A 16,679-nucleotide genomic window follows, 5' to 3' on the forward strand; every position below is an offset into this window, starting at 1 on the left:
TGCTGTGCGCAATACACAGTTATGGATTACGGAATTCCAAGCCATTCATAGGCTTACACCAGACATAATATACTGTGCGCAATACACAGTTATGGATTACGGAATTACAAGCCATTCATAGGCTTACACCAAACATAATATACTGTGCGCAATCCACAGTTATGGATTACGGAATTCCAAGTCACCAATAGGCTTACACCAGACATAACATACTGTGCACAATCCACAGCTATGGATTACGGAATTACAAGCCATTCATAGGCTTACACCAGACACAATATGCTGTGCGCAATACACAGCTATGGATTACGGAAGTACAAGCCATTCATAGGCTTACACCAGACACAATATGCTGTGCGCAATACACAGCTATGGATTACGGAATTACAAGCCATTCATAGGCTTACACCAGACATAATATACTGTGCACAATCCACAGTTATGGATTACGGAATTCCAAGCCATTCATAGGCTTACGCCAGACATAATATACTGTGCGCAATACACAGTTATGGATTACGGAATTCCAAGCCATTCATAGGCTTACACCAGACATAATATACTGTGCACAATCCACAGTTATGGATTACGGAATTCCAAGTCACCAATAGGCTTACACCAGACATAATATACTGTGCACAATCCACAGTTATGGATTACGGAATTACAAGCCATTCATAGGCTTACACCAGACATAATATACTGTGCACAATCCACAGTTATGGATTACGGAATTACAAGCCATTCATAGGCTTACACCAGACACAATATGCTGTGCGCAATCCACAGTTATGGATTACGAAATTACAAGCCATTCATAGGCTTACACCAGACATAATATACTGTGCGCAATACACAGCTATGGATTACGGAATTCCAAGCCATTCATAAGCTTACACCAGACATAATATGCTGTGCGCAATACACAGTTATGGATTACGGAAGTACAAGCCATTCATAGGCTTACACCAGACACAATATGCTGTGCGCAATACACAGTTATGGATTACGGAATTACAAGCCATTCATAGGCTTACACCAGACACAATATGCTGTGCGCAATACACAGCTATGGATTACGGAATTCCAAGCCATTCATAAGCTTACACCAGACATAATATGCTGTGCGCAATACACAGTTATGGATTACGGAAGTACAAGCCATTCATAGGCTTACACCAGACACAATATGCTGTGCGCAATACACAGTTATGGATTACGGAATTCCAAGCCATTCATAAGCTTACACCAGACATATATACTGTGCGCAATACACTGCTATGGATTACGGAATTCCAAGCCATTCATAGGCTTACACCAGACATAATATACTGTGCGCAATACACTGCTATGGATTACGGAATTCCAAGCCATTCATAGGCTTACACCAGACATACTGTGCACAATCCACAGTTATGGATTACGGAATTCCAAGCCATTCATAGGCTTACACCAGACATAATATACTGTGCACAATCCACAGTTATGGATTACGGAAGTACAAGCCATTCATAGGCTTACACCAGACACAATATGCTGTGCGCAATACACAGCTATGGATTACGGAATTCCAAGCCATTCATAGGCTTACACCAGACATAATATACTGTGCACAATCCACAGTTATGGATTACGGAATTCCAAGTCACCAATAGGCTTACACCAGACATAATATACTGTGCACAATCCACAGTTATGGATTACGGAATTACAAGCCATTCATAGGCTTACACCAGACATAATATACTGTGCGCAATACACAGCTATGGATCACGGAATTACAAGCCATCCACAGGCTTACACCAGACATAATATACTGTGCGCAATACACAGTTATGGATTACGGAATTAAAAGCCATCCACAGGCTTAGACCAGACAGAAGAGACCGACATCAACTCTCTTTTTTCCTGTCAACGAAGAAAGAACCACAGGGGGATGGGGGTTGTGGGTGTGTGTGGGGGTAGTAGGGGGGGTGGGGGGGTATTTGTGAAGAGGGGTGAAGCGGAGGAGTGGGGTAGGTGTTGGGGGGAAGGAACGGAGGGGGGGGGGATGGGAGAGGGGGGAAGAGCGGGGGGGAGATCGGGGATGAGTGGGGGACTGGGGTGGGGGGGGGGGGGGGAGAGAGCGGACGTCGACACATCTGCACAAAGCGAAAAAAAAAAACAAAAAAAAACCACGTTCCGCTTTAACGTGCGGCCCATACCGCCAGCTCACGATCGCAAGTTTGTGGGCATACCAGGGACAGATAATTCGGGGAGCGTCCAGCAGCTATATAAGTGGGTGAGGCCAGAGGCGACCTATCACTTTGATCCTCACACGTCATCCACACTCGCTCGGCGTCGCTGCTACAACACCTGGCGCCTGCTGAGGTGAGACAAGGGAGGGGGTGACTTTCACAGTCTCGTCTTGTACTAGAAAGGATTGGATTGGATTGGGTTGTATTGGGTTGTATTATGAACAGGGGTTGCTGGGGTTTTTTTGTTTTGTTTTTTTTGTTGTTTTTTTTAGACAAGTACATGTAATATGTTTATTGTATTGAAATATTTATGGAGACATCTTGCTGTAGCGCATATTTTTCAAGCTCTTTGGAGGAGGGGGTATTTTTTTTTTTTTTTTTTTCAGAGGCAAATGTTTTGTATTGTTATATATTTGGAAGTTAAAAGTATTTACTGTAAACAGTTCAAAAGGGTCAACCAAACATTTAGATCAACCCTGGTATATACAGAACACGCCTGTGTACTTGGTGCCTTTCAGTCGACTTTTTATTCATTTCCGCGGAGAAAATCTGCCTGCAGAGTTTCAATGCGTCCCTGTTGCTTATAGCAAACAAACAAGACAGGCAAGGCCTTCAAGACTCACTTGTGATGCACTAAAAAAAAAAAAATCGTTAAACTGTGTTCTGTATTGATTATAAAGCTACGGGTAAAAAAAAAAAAAAAAAAAAATTTTAAAGGTCTGAGCGCAGATTCGAACCCAGCATGTTCAGGAGGGAAGAAATTGTCTTACTCACTGCATCATTGCGGATCCATGAAGGGCATCCAAAAATTAACATTCAAACATGCTTTTTTAAGGGTGATAAATCGATTGTGGAATTCGAAGAGATGACAATGTTTAAATCATATTATTTTGGTGTATCTCCAGCATTTCAAAAATAATTAAAGGGCAATAAGAATTCTTTAAAGTCCGCGGTAAAGGAGACGTGGCTATCGGCGCAATCACGCTACAACATTTAGCCAAAAAATGTAAGCAAAGTCCTAAAATATTTTGGAAATATGTGCAAGAAAAAACGAAACGAAAAATGTTGTTAGTGGTATACCACAATGTAGCATACTTGGCCAAGTGCTTTTTACAATATACATAAATGATCTTCCTGAAAGTATAGAAAGCAAATGCAAAATATTTGCGGATGATACTAAACTTTACGGCAATGCACAAAATAATACTACACTACAAAAGGACTTATATAAGTTACAAAACTGGACTGATAGATGGAATCTATATCTTAACGTATCAAAGTGTAAAGTAATGCACATGGGAAGAAAAAATCCAGAAAACAAATACCATATGATAATAGAAGACACAACACAGGACATTGAAAACTGTCAAATTGAGAAAGACCTTGGCATATTTTTTTTTATAATAAACTATCTTCTGACATACATATACAGAATATAATAAAGCCAACCAGATGATAGGAATAATTAAGAGAACATTTACCTATTTAGATAAAGTTATATTTCTTAAACTGTATAAAGCATTAGTTAGATCACAAGTGAAATAATTATGATAATATTGTGTGGCACCCATACCTCAAGTGACAATCTGTAGCTATAGAAAGGGTATAAAGAAGAGCGACTAAAATATTAAAAGAATGCAGATCTATGAGCTATCAACAGAGACTTATATACTAAAGTCTGCATTCATTGATTTATATTAAATTGCTATAATGAAGTCAATGTGAATAATATTTTTAGAATGTCAGATTATGAGAATACAAGAAATTCAATGATGAAAATGTGTAAAGAGCACTGTAATACTAACCTAAGGAAAAATTCATTAGCTAACAGAATTGCACAAATATGGAATGCACTACCAATCGAAACTAAACTTGCACAAAATACTAATGTGTTCAAAAATCTCCTTGACATGAACATCAATTTAAAAGAAAAATTTACTGACTTTGACGAGTGATTTACAGAACATGTAAAAGAAAACATATATGTATCCCACAAATAAAAGGAGACCGATATTGAAGGGGACATAAAAAAAGGCCGTGAGGCCTAGGCAGTCAAATACCAGTCCCTACATTACTACTACTACTACTACTACACTACTACTACAACTTTTCTCTGGATCTAGATAGATGTACAAGTTTAGTTGCACCCGCCGGGAAAGTACGACACGGTCGATTCAATTTCTCTTTTATGTTCATTCTAGTTAACTGAGTATACACTTTAAACGATTCACATGGTGCAGTAAACACGTCGATGATGAAGTATTTGTCACTGTATGTGTTCTTTCCAGAATTTGCATTTCTTTCCATTTAATTGCGAACAAGAAAATCGAGGTCACGCCTGTCCATTCACAAAGCATCGCCGACGCCACTGCAACTGGGATTCGCTAATATGGTGTTTTCGGAATCCCGGAAATGGCCTCAACGAAATAAACCGTTAATAATACGGGAAACACGGCTTCATTGACTTGCAGTCTGTTGATTACAGACCACTGAAACATTGTTGGTATTCAAGAGTACATGCCATTTTTTTAAACCTGTCCTTCGGCAGAATCGCTGGTCGGTTTTCACATTTCCCATGAATCCGGATCAATCTGAAACTTATAGGTCTCAAGAAAGGCACGGATAACTTTACTGGAAGATCTTATGAAGCAGCCACACACAGTTTCTATGGCAATAATTCATAGTTTCAAATGTAAACGGCAAAATCGGAAGCGAAATTTTATGCTTTGATGTCAGGTTTTTGTACCATTGTTGCAGTTTGTCACAAGTCCAGCGAACACACACCAACAGAAGGCCGTTCAGTTAATGGCCCCCTAAAGATCCTATCATCACCACCACCAACAACAACAACAGAGATGACGATGTCAAGACCCACCTCGCCAAACGCCCGGCGTCCCAGCCCAGCAAGGACCCCCTCCACCCCCTGCCCGACCTCCCTGATGATGGACAGGAAGTCAGCGTCTTCCGGCAGGTGGCGCTCAGCGCCGGACTGCTGGCCAGTGACGGGGGTCTGGTGCTGATGCAGCTGGTGATGCTGCCCACCCTGCAGACCCTGGGAGTGCCCGTCACCTCCGTCACCCTCCCGGGATGTCTGTCAGGATCCATGGCCGTCGTGGGGCTGCCCCTGCTGGGCTGCCTCAGCGACAGGGGCAGCAACCCTCACGGACGGAAGAAGCCGGCGGTCGTGTTCTCCGCCCTGGTGTTCCTGGCCGGGTTTTCTCTGGTCATCTCGGGCTGTGGGCTGCACACGTGGCTGGGGCCAGGGGTCAGGGAGGCGGGAGGGGGACAGGGGAACGCCTCTGTCATGGCCCCCACCTCTGTCTTCCCGCCCAGCTCCACAGGACACAGCTATGAGGGAACCGCAGACACAGAGTCCTCCCCGCTACAGCTTGACTCAGCCACTGCTGTCCTGAGAGCCGCACAAGCACTACACGGGTCTGTGCAATCTGAGGGGACAGCGGCGGAAGCAGCGGCAGCCCAGGACAGAGCTTCTGGTCCCCAAGGGCTGACCTCACCGCCAGAGGAAGAGGACTCGCTGCAGGGCCCGGGGAACAAGGACCCCTCCCTCCCTGACTGGGTGACGGACCCTCTGGGCCTGGCCATTCCCCTGGCTGGTGTGCTGGCCATCCTGGGCTTCGCCTTCATCGACATGGGCAACGACCTCAACAACTCCAGCCAGAAGAGCTTCGTGCTGGGCTGCACGCGCCCCGCACAGCACGTGTCGCTGCTGGTGGTGGGCGTGCAGATGTCGGCACTGGGCGGCTGTGTGACGGCGCTCCTGGGGGTCACCGACCTGCCTGCCATCCTCGCCCAGGACACTGTACTGTGAGTGTGTGCGTGTGTGTGTGTGTGTGTGTGCGTGTGTGTGTGGCTCTGTGTGTGTGCGTGCGTGTGTGTGTGTGTGTGTGTGGCTGTGTGCGAACCTGCCATTGCAGTGTTATCTGAACAGACAACGGTCAGATTAATACATTCAGCACAGAGGTGGGATTGTTGTAAGCGTGGTAAGAACTGCTGGCCATAAACAGAAGGTACTTATCAACAGTCTCCACTGTTCTGACCCACCAGCACTGACGTTTTCTCATCTAAAGAAATTACGGAAAGTCCCGGTAACTGTGTCGACCAAGACATTTTCACATTCCAAATTCTGACCATCTTTGATGATGGGGAAAGAAAAGAGAAAAACCTCACCCTGTGCTTGCTGTTCCAGAGACACGGTTCCTGGCAGAGCCCTGCTGCAGTGCGGCATCTTCATCTGTCTGACGGTGCTGTGCGTGCTCACCACCCTCCTCTCCGCCCCCAGCCCCTCCCCCCACCCACACCACAAGGCTGCCCTCAGTGACGTCACCTCGCCCAAACACCCTAGCTACGGCACGATAGAGGAGGAGGACCCTGAGACAGCGGGGCAGAGGGCGGAGTCCACGTCACAGCTGCTGGTGGAGAGTGAGACCCTGCCTGTGGCTGACGACGCTCTGCAAGGCTCCAGTCATCACGATGACCTGTGCGGTCACCCCTGCCGTCTGCAGCCAGGCCGCCCGGCTTTCTCCAGACTGGATCTCAGCGTGTCAGACTACCACCTGGCCTCGTCCTGCGAGTCCCGGATGTCCTCAGACACTGCCCGCCTGCTGGAAAGCGGCTCCGTTCACGAGCGGCGTTCCCGGCACCTTTCGCGCACACTGCACGGCGCTTCAACCGAGCAGGAAATCAGACGGGCCAAGATGTTCGCCTCCAACTCCATTGTCTACTACGCCATTGAAGACCACGGCTCTGTGTCGGTGGAAAGAGACAGCGAGAGAGGAGGGTGTGACCCGGAGCACGCTGCGGAGCTGTCCCCTTCCCGGGGGGGCGGCAGGTGGTGCAGCAGGTCCTCCCGCCGACTGGCCCTCATCTGCATCTCCATGTTCTTCATGTGCGGCGCCTGGCAGTCCTTCAACGTCTGTATCACCGACTACCTCGGCAAGGTCATCTACCACGGTGACCCGGACGCCGACCCCGACAGCCAGTCATATGCCGCCTATCAGCAGGGCATGCTCACAGGCTCTTCCGGTGTCCTCCTCCTCAACGGTATCTATGTCGTTGTCAACTTCTTGCAGAAAAAAGTGCTGACCGTTGCAGGTATGTTTTATGAGCGCGTGATGACCTTTTGATTTTGTAACCCGTCCTGTCTGTTGACGAATGCTGTGTGATGACTTGCCCTATTATTGAAGAGGCTGAATGACCATTTGACAGTGTGTGTAACCTTGACCTTTTTTTGTTCACCAGAGGAGAAGACTTCCTTGCGAGTCCCTGCACTTGGTTTGCTTCCCACACACAGATAGTAAGGATAGAGGTAAACTGCAGCACCCCCTGCTGGTAAGAACAGAGGTAACCACACAATCACATGTTGGTAAGAGGGGAGGTAACAACGGTATCGCACGTGATATTCACCAAGTACCAGAGTACTGGTGACAGTAGAGGCAAATCTCACGAACATAACACTGTCTTCTTCTTCTACCTGCTGTCTGGATAACAGTATTGTCACATCAAAACCTTCAGTCACCACAGGAATTGGCGAACAACCTGAACCCAAATACACGTCCGTGACAGACGAAGAGAGAGGGGACAGTACCCGCAACTGCTTTGTAAAGATACACCAGAGACGAGTGGCTTTGTTGCCAACAAGAATCTCCTTTCATATGCTGTCAGAAGGGTGACCTTGATGCACCACATAGTTGTGTAGACTGGGCAAAGGAACATTGGCATGCCACAGAATGGCACAGAGAATGAACAGAAAGGACTCTGGCATCCTTACATTTTCTGTCTGTGGGAACAAAGACAAGCTCATCCCTGTCTTCCTGGCTTCCGGGTGTAGACTCTGGGCAACACTGGAGCAACAAAACAAACCAACAAACAACAACACATTATCCTGCAAATCAGGTTGAAGGCTGACTCCTGCTGACTACCAAAAACACACAAAAAAAACCAAAAAGCCATACTAACTGTTATCTCTTTTTATCTTGAAATACTCGGCAGAGCAATTTGTTGTGCATTGTCATCATCGTTAGTGTTTGAATGGGAGAGAAATGAGTTAAATGTTATAGCTTTTTGAAAGAGCTGTGAGCAGTGAGTGAAGTCAACATAGCCCAAAACGAATAGGATTAGTCCATCCATGTACCTGACTGTGTCTTACTGTTGTCTTTTTTGATAATTGATTTTATTAATTAACAGACAAAAATACCTTCCTCAGTGATTGGCCTTAATAAATAACTTACCTAGACTATACATTCACTCACAAAGGGCCATGCTGTTTCGTCCTTTATATAATCTCAGACATTGGTATTTGATATATTTTCCCCTTAGTTATCCATTTCAGTCATTTAAACCATTTGATCATTTTTGTTGGCAATTGATTCACGGTTTCACATTACTGTAGAGAAAATAAATCATATTCAAGGGGTTTTTGCCCTAAACCATCCTCTGTGTAATAATTGTACTGGCTATTTTTAGGAATGCACCAAGTATGGACAACACGCTCGTGTTTTCAAGTAATCGTGGATGTGTCTTATGAATTTGAAAATACAATATGTAAATCAATTTCATAGCATTTCATAAAGAGTATACAGATGTAATTTCATTGTCACTCTCGTCGTTATATTCCGTGGCAATTTTATTGATTGTATGTTTTGAACGTGTGTATAAATGCATTTTGAAAAAAAAAAAAAAAAGAGTGGGGAAGTAGTGTCGCATTGATGGCAATACTTATCATTTTGAAATATAAGTGGGATAATAGTTTCGCATTGTTGGTAGAAAATGCATTACATAATATTGTGAAATATGAGTGGGGTCATCGTGTCGTGTTGTTGGTGGAGAATGCATTACATAATTATCATTATGAATATGAGTGGGGTAGCAGTGTCGCATTGTTGATAGAGAACGCATAACTTATCATTTTGAAATATGAGTGTGGCACTGTTGATAGAAAATGCATTACTAATACGATGTACTCGACACACGAGTGTTGTTATTATTTTTCATTTATCGCTTGATTTTCCTGTTTATCAAGTTCTCTTCTTCAAAAGGGGTGAAGGGGAATTCAGTCCTGTAGAACACACCACATTTGTATCGAGTCACTTGTAGACATTTGTATCGTGCCATTTGTAGACTTTGTATCGTGCCATTTGTAGACATTTGTATCGTGCCATATGTAGACAAAGGACCGTTGGAACCCACAGTAAGCGTGTACCGTTGTCTGCAGGTCCCAAGATGGAGTGTGTGGTGGTGTGCTGCCTTCAGGCGGGCTGTCTGCTGGCACTGCTGATGACCGACCACATCGGGGTGTACTACCTGACCTCCACTGCCGTGGGTGTCTTCCGGTCAGCCATGTACACCATCCCCTTTATGCTGGCCAATGAGATCTGTCAGGAAGAGGTCAGTGTTGGCCTCTGTCCGTCTGCCTGACTCTGTCTGTCTGTGTCTGTCTGTCAATGTCTGTCTGTAGCTGTGTCTGCCTGTCTGTCTTATGATAATGCCAAGCTAATGATAATAGTGATAATTTTGATGAAATTGACGATGAATGTGACGACAATGATGATGGTTGTAATGACAGTGATGATGACAGTGACGACGATGATGACGGGACAATGATGATGACGAGGACGACAATGATGATGACGGTGACGACAATGATGATGGTTGTAATGACAATGGTGATGATTGTAATGACAATGATGATGACAGTGACGACAACGATGATGACGGTGATGACAATGATGATGACGGTGATGACAATGATGGTGGTTGTAATAACAATATTGATGACGGTGATGACAATGATGATGGTTGTAATGACAATGATGATGATGGTTGTAATGACAATGATGATGACGGTGACGACAATGATGATGACGGTGACGACAGTGATAATGATTGTGACGACAATGATGATGATGGTGACAACCATAGTGATGACAGTGACGATAATGATGATGGTTGTGACGACATTGATGATGACGGTGACGACAATAGTGATGACGGTGAGGACAGCGATGATGGTTGCGACTGAAACGATGATGGTTGTGACGACAATGATGACGGTGACAACAATGACGACGGTTGTGAAGACAATGATGATGGTTGTGACGACAGTGATGATGATGGTGACGATAATGACGATGATCGTGAAGAAAATGATGAATGTTGTGACAGTACTGAAGACGGTGACGACGATGATGACGGTGACGACAATGATGAAGGTTGTGATGACAATGACGACGCTTGTGACGATAATGATGATGACGGTGACGGCAATGATGATGACGACAACAGTGATGACAGTGACGACAAAGCCCCCACCCCCAACCCCCACACCCTATTTCAGGCGCGGGCGGGGGACGGGGAGGGCCAGGCCAACGTGGGCAGCACCATGGCTCTGGTGACCTCCATGATCCCTCTGTCCAACATCCTGGTGTCCTCCATGACCGGCCCCCTCATCTTCTCCACCGGGAACCCCGCCTCGCCCCTCTACTACACCATCGCCGCCACCTTCGTCGCCGGCGTCGTCTTCGTCTTCACGTGAGTCAGCGGCACGTGCACCTGTCAGTGACCTCGTTGTGAACGTGCTGCTGCCCCCCCCCCTGCCACAGTGCCAGGTCATGCGTGGACCTAGGACTGCGGTTCTTGAATGAGTCGTGTGATGTTTCTTTTTTTTCGGTTTTTTTTTTTCCACCATTGAAATGTCTGGAGTCAGCGATTTCCTACATTTTTTTCTTCTTTTTTTTTTCCCAGGTAATGAAAATGTTGGAGGAACATATCGAAGTCTAACGAGAGTATTGACCGCATCTGTAAAATAAATAAAAATATAGGGGGCGTCATTTTAACATGTTTTATCAAAATGTCATTGGTAAATGTCCATTCTTACATTGATTACAAACTTTTGGAACACCTATATATCTATGCTTAGCTTTGTGTCCTTCACAGAGGATTCAGTTTCACTGAAGGGCCATTAGTTCTGCTTCGATATCTGCCGAAAAGGCGGACTGCCTTTTGTTTCCTGCAGTATAGCACTGCCCTCTTTCCTTTACTGTTTGTGCTATTTTCTTTTATCGATTATCGATTTTTTGTGCTTGTATTGTGGGGGACTGAGTTACTGTTGCAGTGCTGTGTCCACCTTTTGTCGCCACCAGCTCACTTGCGTTCCTACCATGAGCTGTACCTCACAGGCTGTGAGAAAAGAGTGACGTATATTCATACAGTTTCAGCACGAATTTCATCTAAAAAGTACCGACTGTGTTGACAATCTTTGGAGACAGATTGAAACCCGTAAGTAGAGAATGAAACACGAAGAGACTGAAACGAAAACGCAGAGACTGAATCAAACACGCCTGGAAAAGTCAGGTGAGATCAAAACCACGACACATGAACTGAAACAAACGTGTAGAGAATGAAATTTTGTAAGTAGAGATTGAATCATGTAAGTAGAGACTGGAACTTATAGGTTTCAGTTTTCATTTTCAGCGGCTCAAGGAGGCGTCACTGCGTTCGGACAAATCCATATACGCTACACCACATCTGCCAAGCAGATGCCTGACCAGCAGCGTAACCCAATGCGCTTAGTCAGGCCTTGAGAAAAAAAGTAAATAAATAATAGATAAATACATAAAAAGAACTACTACTATTGATAATAATATGTATAAGATAGGTAGGTATAGGTACATATTGAAACCTTTCAGCAGAGATAGGACCTTACAGGTAGACCTTGAAACGTGTAAGCAGAGATTGGAACATTCAGGTAGACACTGAAACATGCATGCAGAGACTGGAATATACAGGCAGAGACTGAACCATGCAAGTAGAGATTGGAATATATGCAGGCTGAGGTTGAAACAAGAACATGGCGACTGAAACAAACGTGTTGAGATTGAAAACACCGAACATGGACTGAAAAAACAACATAGACACTCAAACGTATTACCTAAACAGACTTATGATGTCAATTATCTACGTGGTCTGGTCTATAACGTAATTTGATTGGCCTAAGGGACATGACGTCAATGGATCTCAAAAAGTGACTATATCGTCAGTATAACACCTGAATGACCTATAACATTTGCGTGAACGTCTGAGTGACCTATACGTCAACAAAACACCTGGACTGACCTCTCACATCAATAAGATACCTGGACTGACCTGACCTTTTGTGTCAACGAGACACCTGGACTGGTATATTATGCTAGTGTCACATCTGAGTGACGTATAGCGTTGCCAAAATACCTGGACTGACCTATAACGTGAATATGATATCTGAGTGACTGACCAGTAACATCTCTGAGACACCTGGACTTATCTGTGGCATCAGTAAGACACCTGAGTGACCTATGTTGTCTCGGAAATATCTAGACTGACCTGTCATGTCAGTACGATACCTGATTGACCTGTAACATCACTGAAACTACTTGGTTGATCTGTGACGTCAGTAAACACCCGAGTGACTTATAACACCACATATACACCTGTACTGACCTCAAATGTCAAGAGGCACTTATGCTGACTAATAACATCAATGCGACACTTATACAGGCCTTCTGAAGTACCTGAGATATCCTTTTGAGTCAGCCAGGTACCAGGACTGAATATAACGTCTATGAAATACCTTGACTGAATTGGGACACCAAAGAGATGCCTGAATTGCGCTATAACGTCAATGAGAATTATAACGTCTATGAGATGCCAGGACAGAACTGTGATTTCAGTGCATCACATACACTGTAGTATGAAGACGTCAGCACAACATGTGGATAACAGTACAATAGTAGGACTCCTTGACAGGCCGGTAATATCACTGAAATAGCGGGACGAATCAATTATGTCAGTACGATTGCTGGATGACCTACAACGTCAGTAAGATTGCTAGACTGACCTATGACGTCAATAAGACTGCTGGACTGACCTGTAATGTCAGTCAATAAGACACATGAACTGAATTACAACGTCAGCATGGACTGCCGTACAACATTCATAAGATTGTTGGGTGGCCTACATCGCCAGTAAGACACATGCACTGACATACGGTGTCAGTAAGACACATGGACTGACTGACTATGACGTCAGTAAGATTGTTGGACTGAACTATAACGTCAGTAAGACACACAGACTCACCTATGAAATCAGAAGATTATTGCTGGACTGACCAATAACGTCAACAGAGCACATGAACTGAGCTATAGTGTCACTAAGACACATGCAATGACCAATTACGTCAGTAAGACTCATGGACTGACCTATTACGTCAGTAAGACACATAGGCTGACCTATTCCGTCCGTAAGACACATGTAATGACCGATTACGTCCGTAAGACACATGGACTGAATCAGAAGATTATTGCTGGACTGACCAATAACGTCAACAGAGCACATGAACTGAGCTATAGTGTCACTAAGACACATGCAATGACCTATTACGTCAGTAAGACACATAGGCTGACCTATTCCGTCCGTAAGACACATGTAATGACCGATTACGTCCGTAAGACACATGGACTGACCTATTACGTCAGTAAGACATGGACTGACCTATTCCGTCAGTAAGACACATGTAATGACCAATTACGTCAGTAAGACACATGGACTGACATATTACGTTTAGTAAGACACATGGGCTGACCAATTACGTCAGTAAGACACATGCGCTGACCAATTACGTCAGTAAGACACATGGACTGACCTATTACGTCAGTAAGACACATGTAATGACCAGTTACGTCAGTAAGACACATGAACTGAATCAGAAGATTATTGCTGGACTGACCAATAACGTCAACAGAGCACATGAACTGAGCTATAGTGTCACAAAGACGCATGCAATGACCAATTACGTCAGTAAGACTCATGGACTGACCTGTTACGTCAGTAAGACACAAAGGCTGGCCTATTCCGTCCGTAAGACACATGTAATGACCAATTGCGTCCGTAAGACACATGGACTGACTTATTACGTCAGTAAGACATGGACTGACCTATTACGTCAGTAAGACACATGTAATGACCAATTACGTTAGTAAGACACATGGACTGACATATGACGTTTAGTAAGACATATGGGCTGACCAATTACGTCAGTAAGACACATGCGCTGATCAATTAAGTCAGTAAGACACATGGACTGACCTATTCCGTTAGTAAGACATATGTAATGACCAATTACGTCAGTAAGACACATGGACTGACCTATTCTGTCAGTAAGACACATGTAATGACCAATTACGTCAATAAGACACATGGACTGACCTATTATGTCAGTAAGGCACATGGACTGACCTATTACGTCAGTAAGACACATGGACTGACCTATTATGTCAGTAAGACACATGGATTGACCTATTACGTCAGTAAGACACATGGACTGACCTATTATGTCAGTAAGGCACATGGACTGACCTATTACGTCAGTAAGACACATGGACTGACCTATTATGTCAGTAAGGCACATGGACTGACCTATTACGTCAGTAAGACACATGGACTGACCTATTATGTCAGTAAGACAAATGTAATGACCAATTACGTCAGTAAGACACATGGACTGACCTTATACGCCAGTAAGACACATGTAATGATCAATTACGTGGGTAAGACACATGTAATTACCTTTTACGTCAGTGAGACACATGTAATGACCAATTATGTCAGTAACACAGATGGACTGACCAATTACGTCAGTAAGACACATGGACTTACCTATTGTGTCAGTAAGACACGTGTCATGACCAGTTACGTCAGTAAGACACAACAAGTAATGACCAATTACGTCAGTAAGACACATGGACTGACCTATTACGTCAGTAAGAAAATGTAATGACCAATTACATCAGTAAGACACATGTAATGACGTATTACGTCAGTAAGACACATGGACTGACCTATTACGTCATGTAATGACCAATTACGTCAGTAAGACACATGGAATGACCTAATACGTCAGTAAGACAAAATAAATGTAATTACGTCAGTAAGACACATGGACTGACCTGATACGTCAGTAAGACACATGGACTGACCTATTATGTTAACAAGACACATGTAATGACCAATTACGTCAGCAAGACACATGGACTGACCTAATACGTCAGTAAGACAAAAGAAATGAGTAATTACGTCAGTAAGACACATGGACTGACCTAATACGTCAGTAAGACACATGGACTGACCTATTACGTCAGTAAGACACATGGACTGACATATGTTAATAAGACACATGGACTGACCAATTCCGTCAGTAAGACACATGTAATGACCAATTACGTCAGCAAGACACATGGACTGACCTATTACGTCAGTAAGACATGGATTGACGTGTTACGTCAGTAAGACACATATAATGACCATTACGTCAGAAGGACACACGTGTTGGCATATAACGTCAATGAGACACACGGACTGATCTATAAGACACATGACAGACTAATCTATAACATCGGTTAGATTGCTGGGCTGACCTAAGACATCAACACGGATTGCTGAACTGACGTAAAACATCAATGAGACACGGACTTTGTCCATAACATCCATTAAAACACCTTAACCCGATTGCAAAGTCAACGAAATACTAAGACTTAGCTGGATGAAGACAATGAAATAATTAGCTACATTGACGGATAACGTCAAATAACTGGATTACCTGTCGCGTCATGATCCAGCATGTTATGGGATGACAACAAAAACACTTACAGTTTTCTGGATACATTCACGTCGGCGATCATCGACAAGGTAACCATTGTTTATGAAAGATGTGTTGAATACTCCATGTGCACATCTCTGAATATCGACTGGCAACTATGAACGCTTGCTGTCTGGCGACTTCAGCCTTTCACAGACAGGTCGTCGGATGAACTAGCAGCCAGCGCCAGGGCAGCAAACCAGAAAACCGTCACCATGCTGTCCCGTCTGTAGAATGCCTTAGACACCTGGCAACGCGGAACACAACTAAAGTGAAACATTACCAAACGTGCTCCTGCCGTGAGTTTTCGTTGTAGATCTCTTCTTTAGACGTGAAGAGGCATTTTTTTTCGTTTGATGCGTTTCGTGCTGTTTCCTCAGTTTGGAGGTGGATGGCTTCTTTTCGTCAACTTTCTTTGTGCTTTGCTGTGGCGCAGTTATACCCCCCACCCTGCCCCTGCCCCCTACACACACACACACACACACACACACACACACCTTTTCTCAGATACAACTTGCTGTACCACCTAGTTGTACACGGTGTCACAAAACAGAATGGAAAAGTATGAAATAAAACGCAAGAAAATATGGTACCATTTGATTGTGCTGCAAAACAATATAATACAATACTACACATTTCAGTGCAATAAGATTTCAACACAACACAAAGCGACACAACGCAACGTAACACAGCACAACGCAAAGAGAGCACACTGCACACTGGCAACAGAAACAGAGAAAATAAAGATGAAGGAA

The 16,679-nt window shown here is 44.1% G+C and overlaps 1 protein-coding gene and 1 long non-coding RNA gene across 3 annotated transcripts; one reads left to right on the forward strand and one right to left on the reverse strand.

The window, feature by feature from the left end:
- The first annotated feature begins 2,248 nt into the window (after nucleotides 1–2,248).
- On the forward strand, nucleotides 2,249–13,597 carry LOC143300160 (uncharacterized). Of its 2 annotated transcripts, XM_076613708.1 has the most exons (5): nucleotides 2,249–2,370; nucleotides 4,995–6,062; nucleotides 6,445–7,349; nucleotides 9,469–9,641; nucleotides 10,591–13,597. In XM_076613708.1, exons 2-5 carry the CDS (start codon nucleotides 5,257–5,259, stop codon nucleotides 10,786–10,788), a joined length of 2,082 nt encoding a protein of 693 aa, XP_076469823.1. In that variant the 5' UTR covers nucleotides 2,249–2,370; nucleotides 4,995–5,256; the 3' UTR covers nucleotides 10,789–13,597. The 2 variants fall into 2 exon arrangements, with proteins under 2 accessions (XP_076469823.1, XP_076469824.1); XM_076613709.1 differs by lacking the exons at nucleotides 9,469–9,641; nucleotides 10,591–13,597 and adding an exon at nucleotides 7,497–8,362.
- A 1,275-nt stretch (nucleotides 13,598–14,872) lies between these two features.
- On the reverse strand, nucleotides 14,873–16,679 carry LOC143300161 (uncharacterized). The gene is made up of 2 exons (XR_013057626.1): nucleotides 15,326–16,679; nucleotides 14,873–15,177 (listed from the first exon to the last, which is right to left on the reverse strand). It is a non-coding gene; the product is annotated as an uncharacterized LOC143300161 (long non-coding RNA).

The sequence above is a fragment of the Babylonia areolata genome, chromosome 26 (genome assembly GCF_041734735.1).
Source record: "Babylonia areolata isolate BAREFJ2019XMU chromosome 26, ASM4173473v1, whole genome shotgun sequence".
In the NCBI taxonomy this organism is placed as follows: Eukaryota; Metazoa; Mollusca; class Gastropoda; order Neogastropoda; family Buccinidae; genus Babylonia; species Babylonia areolata.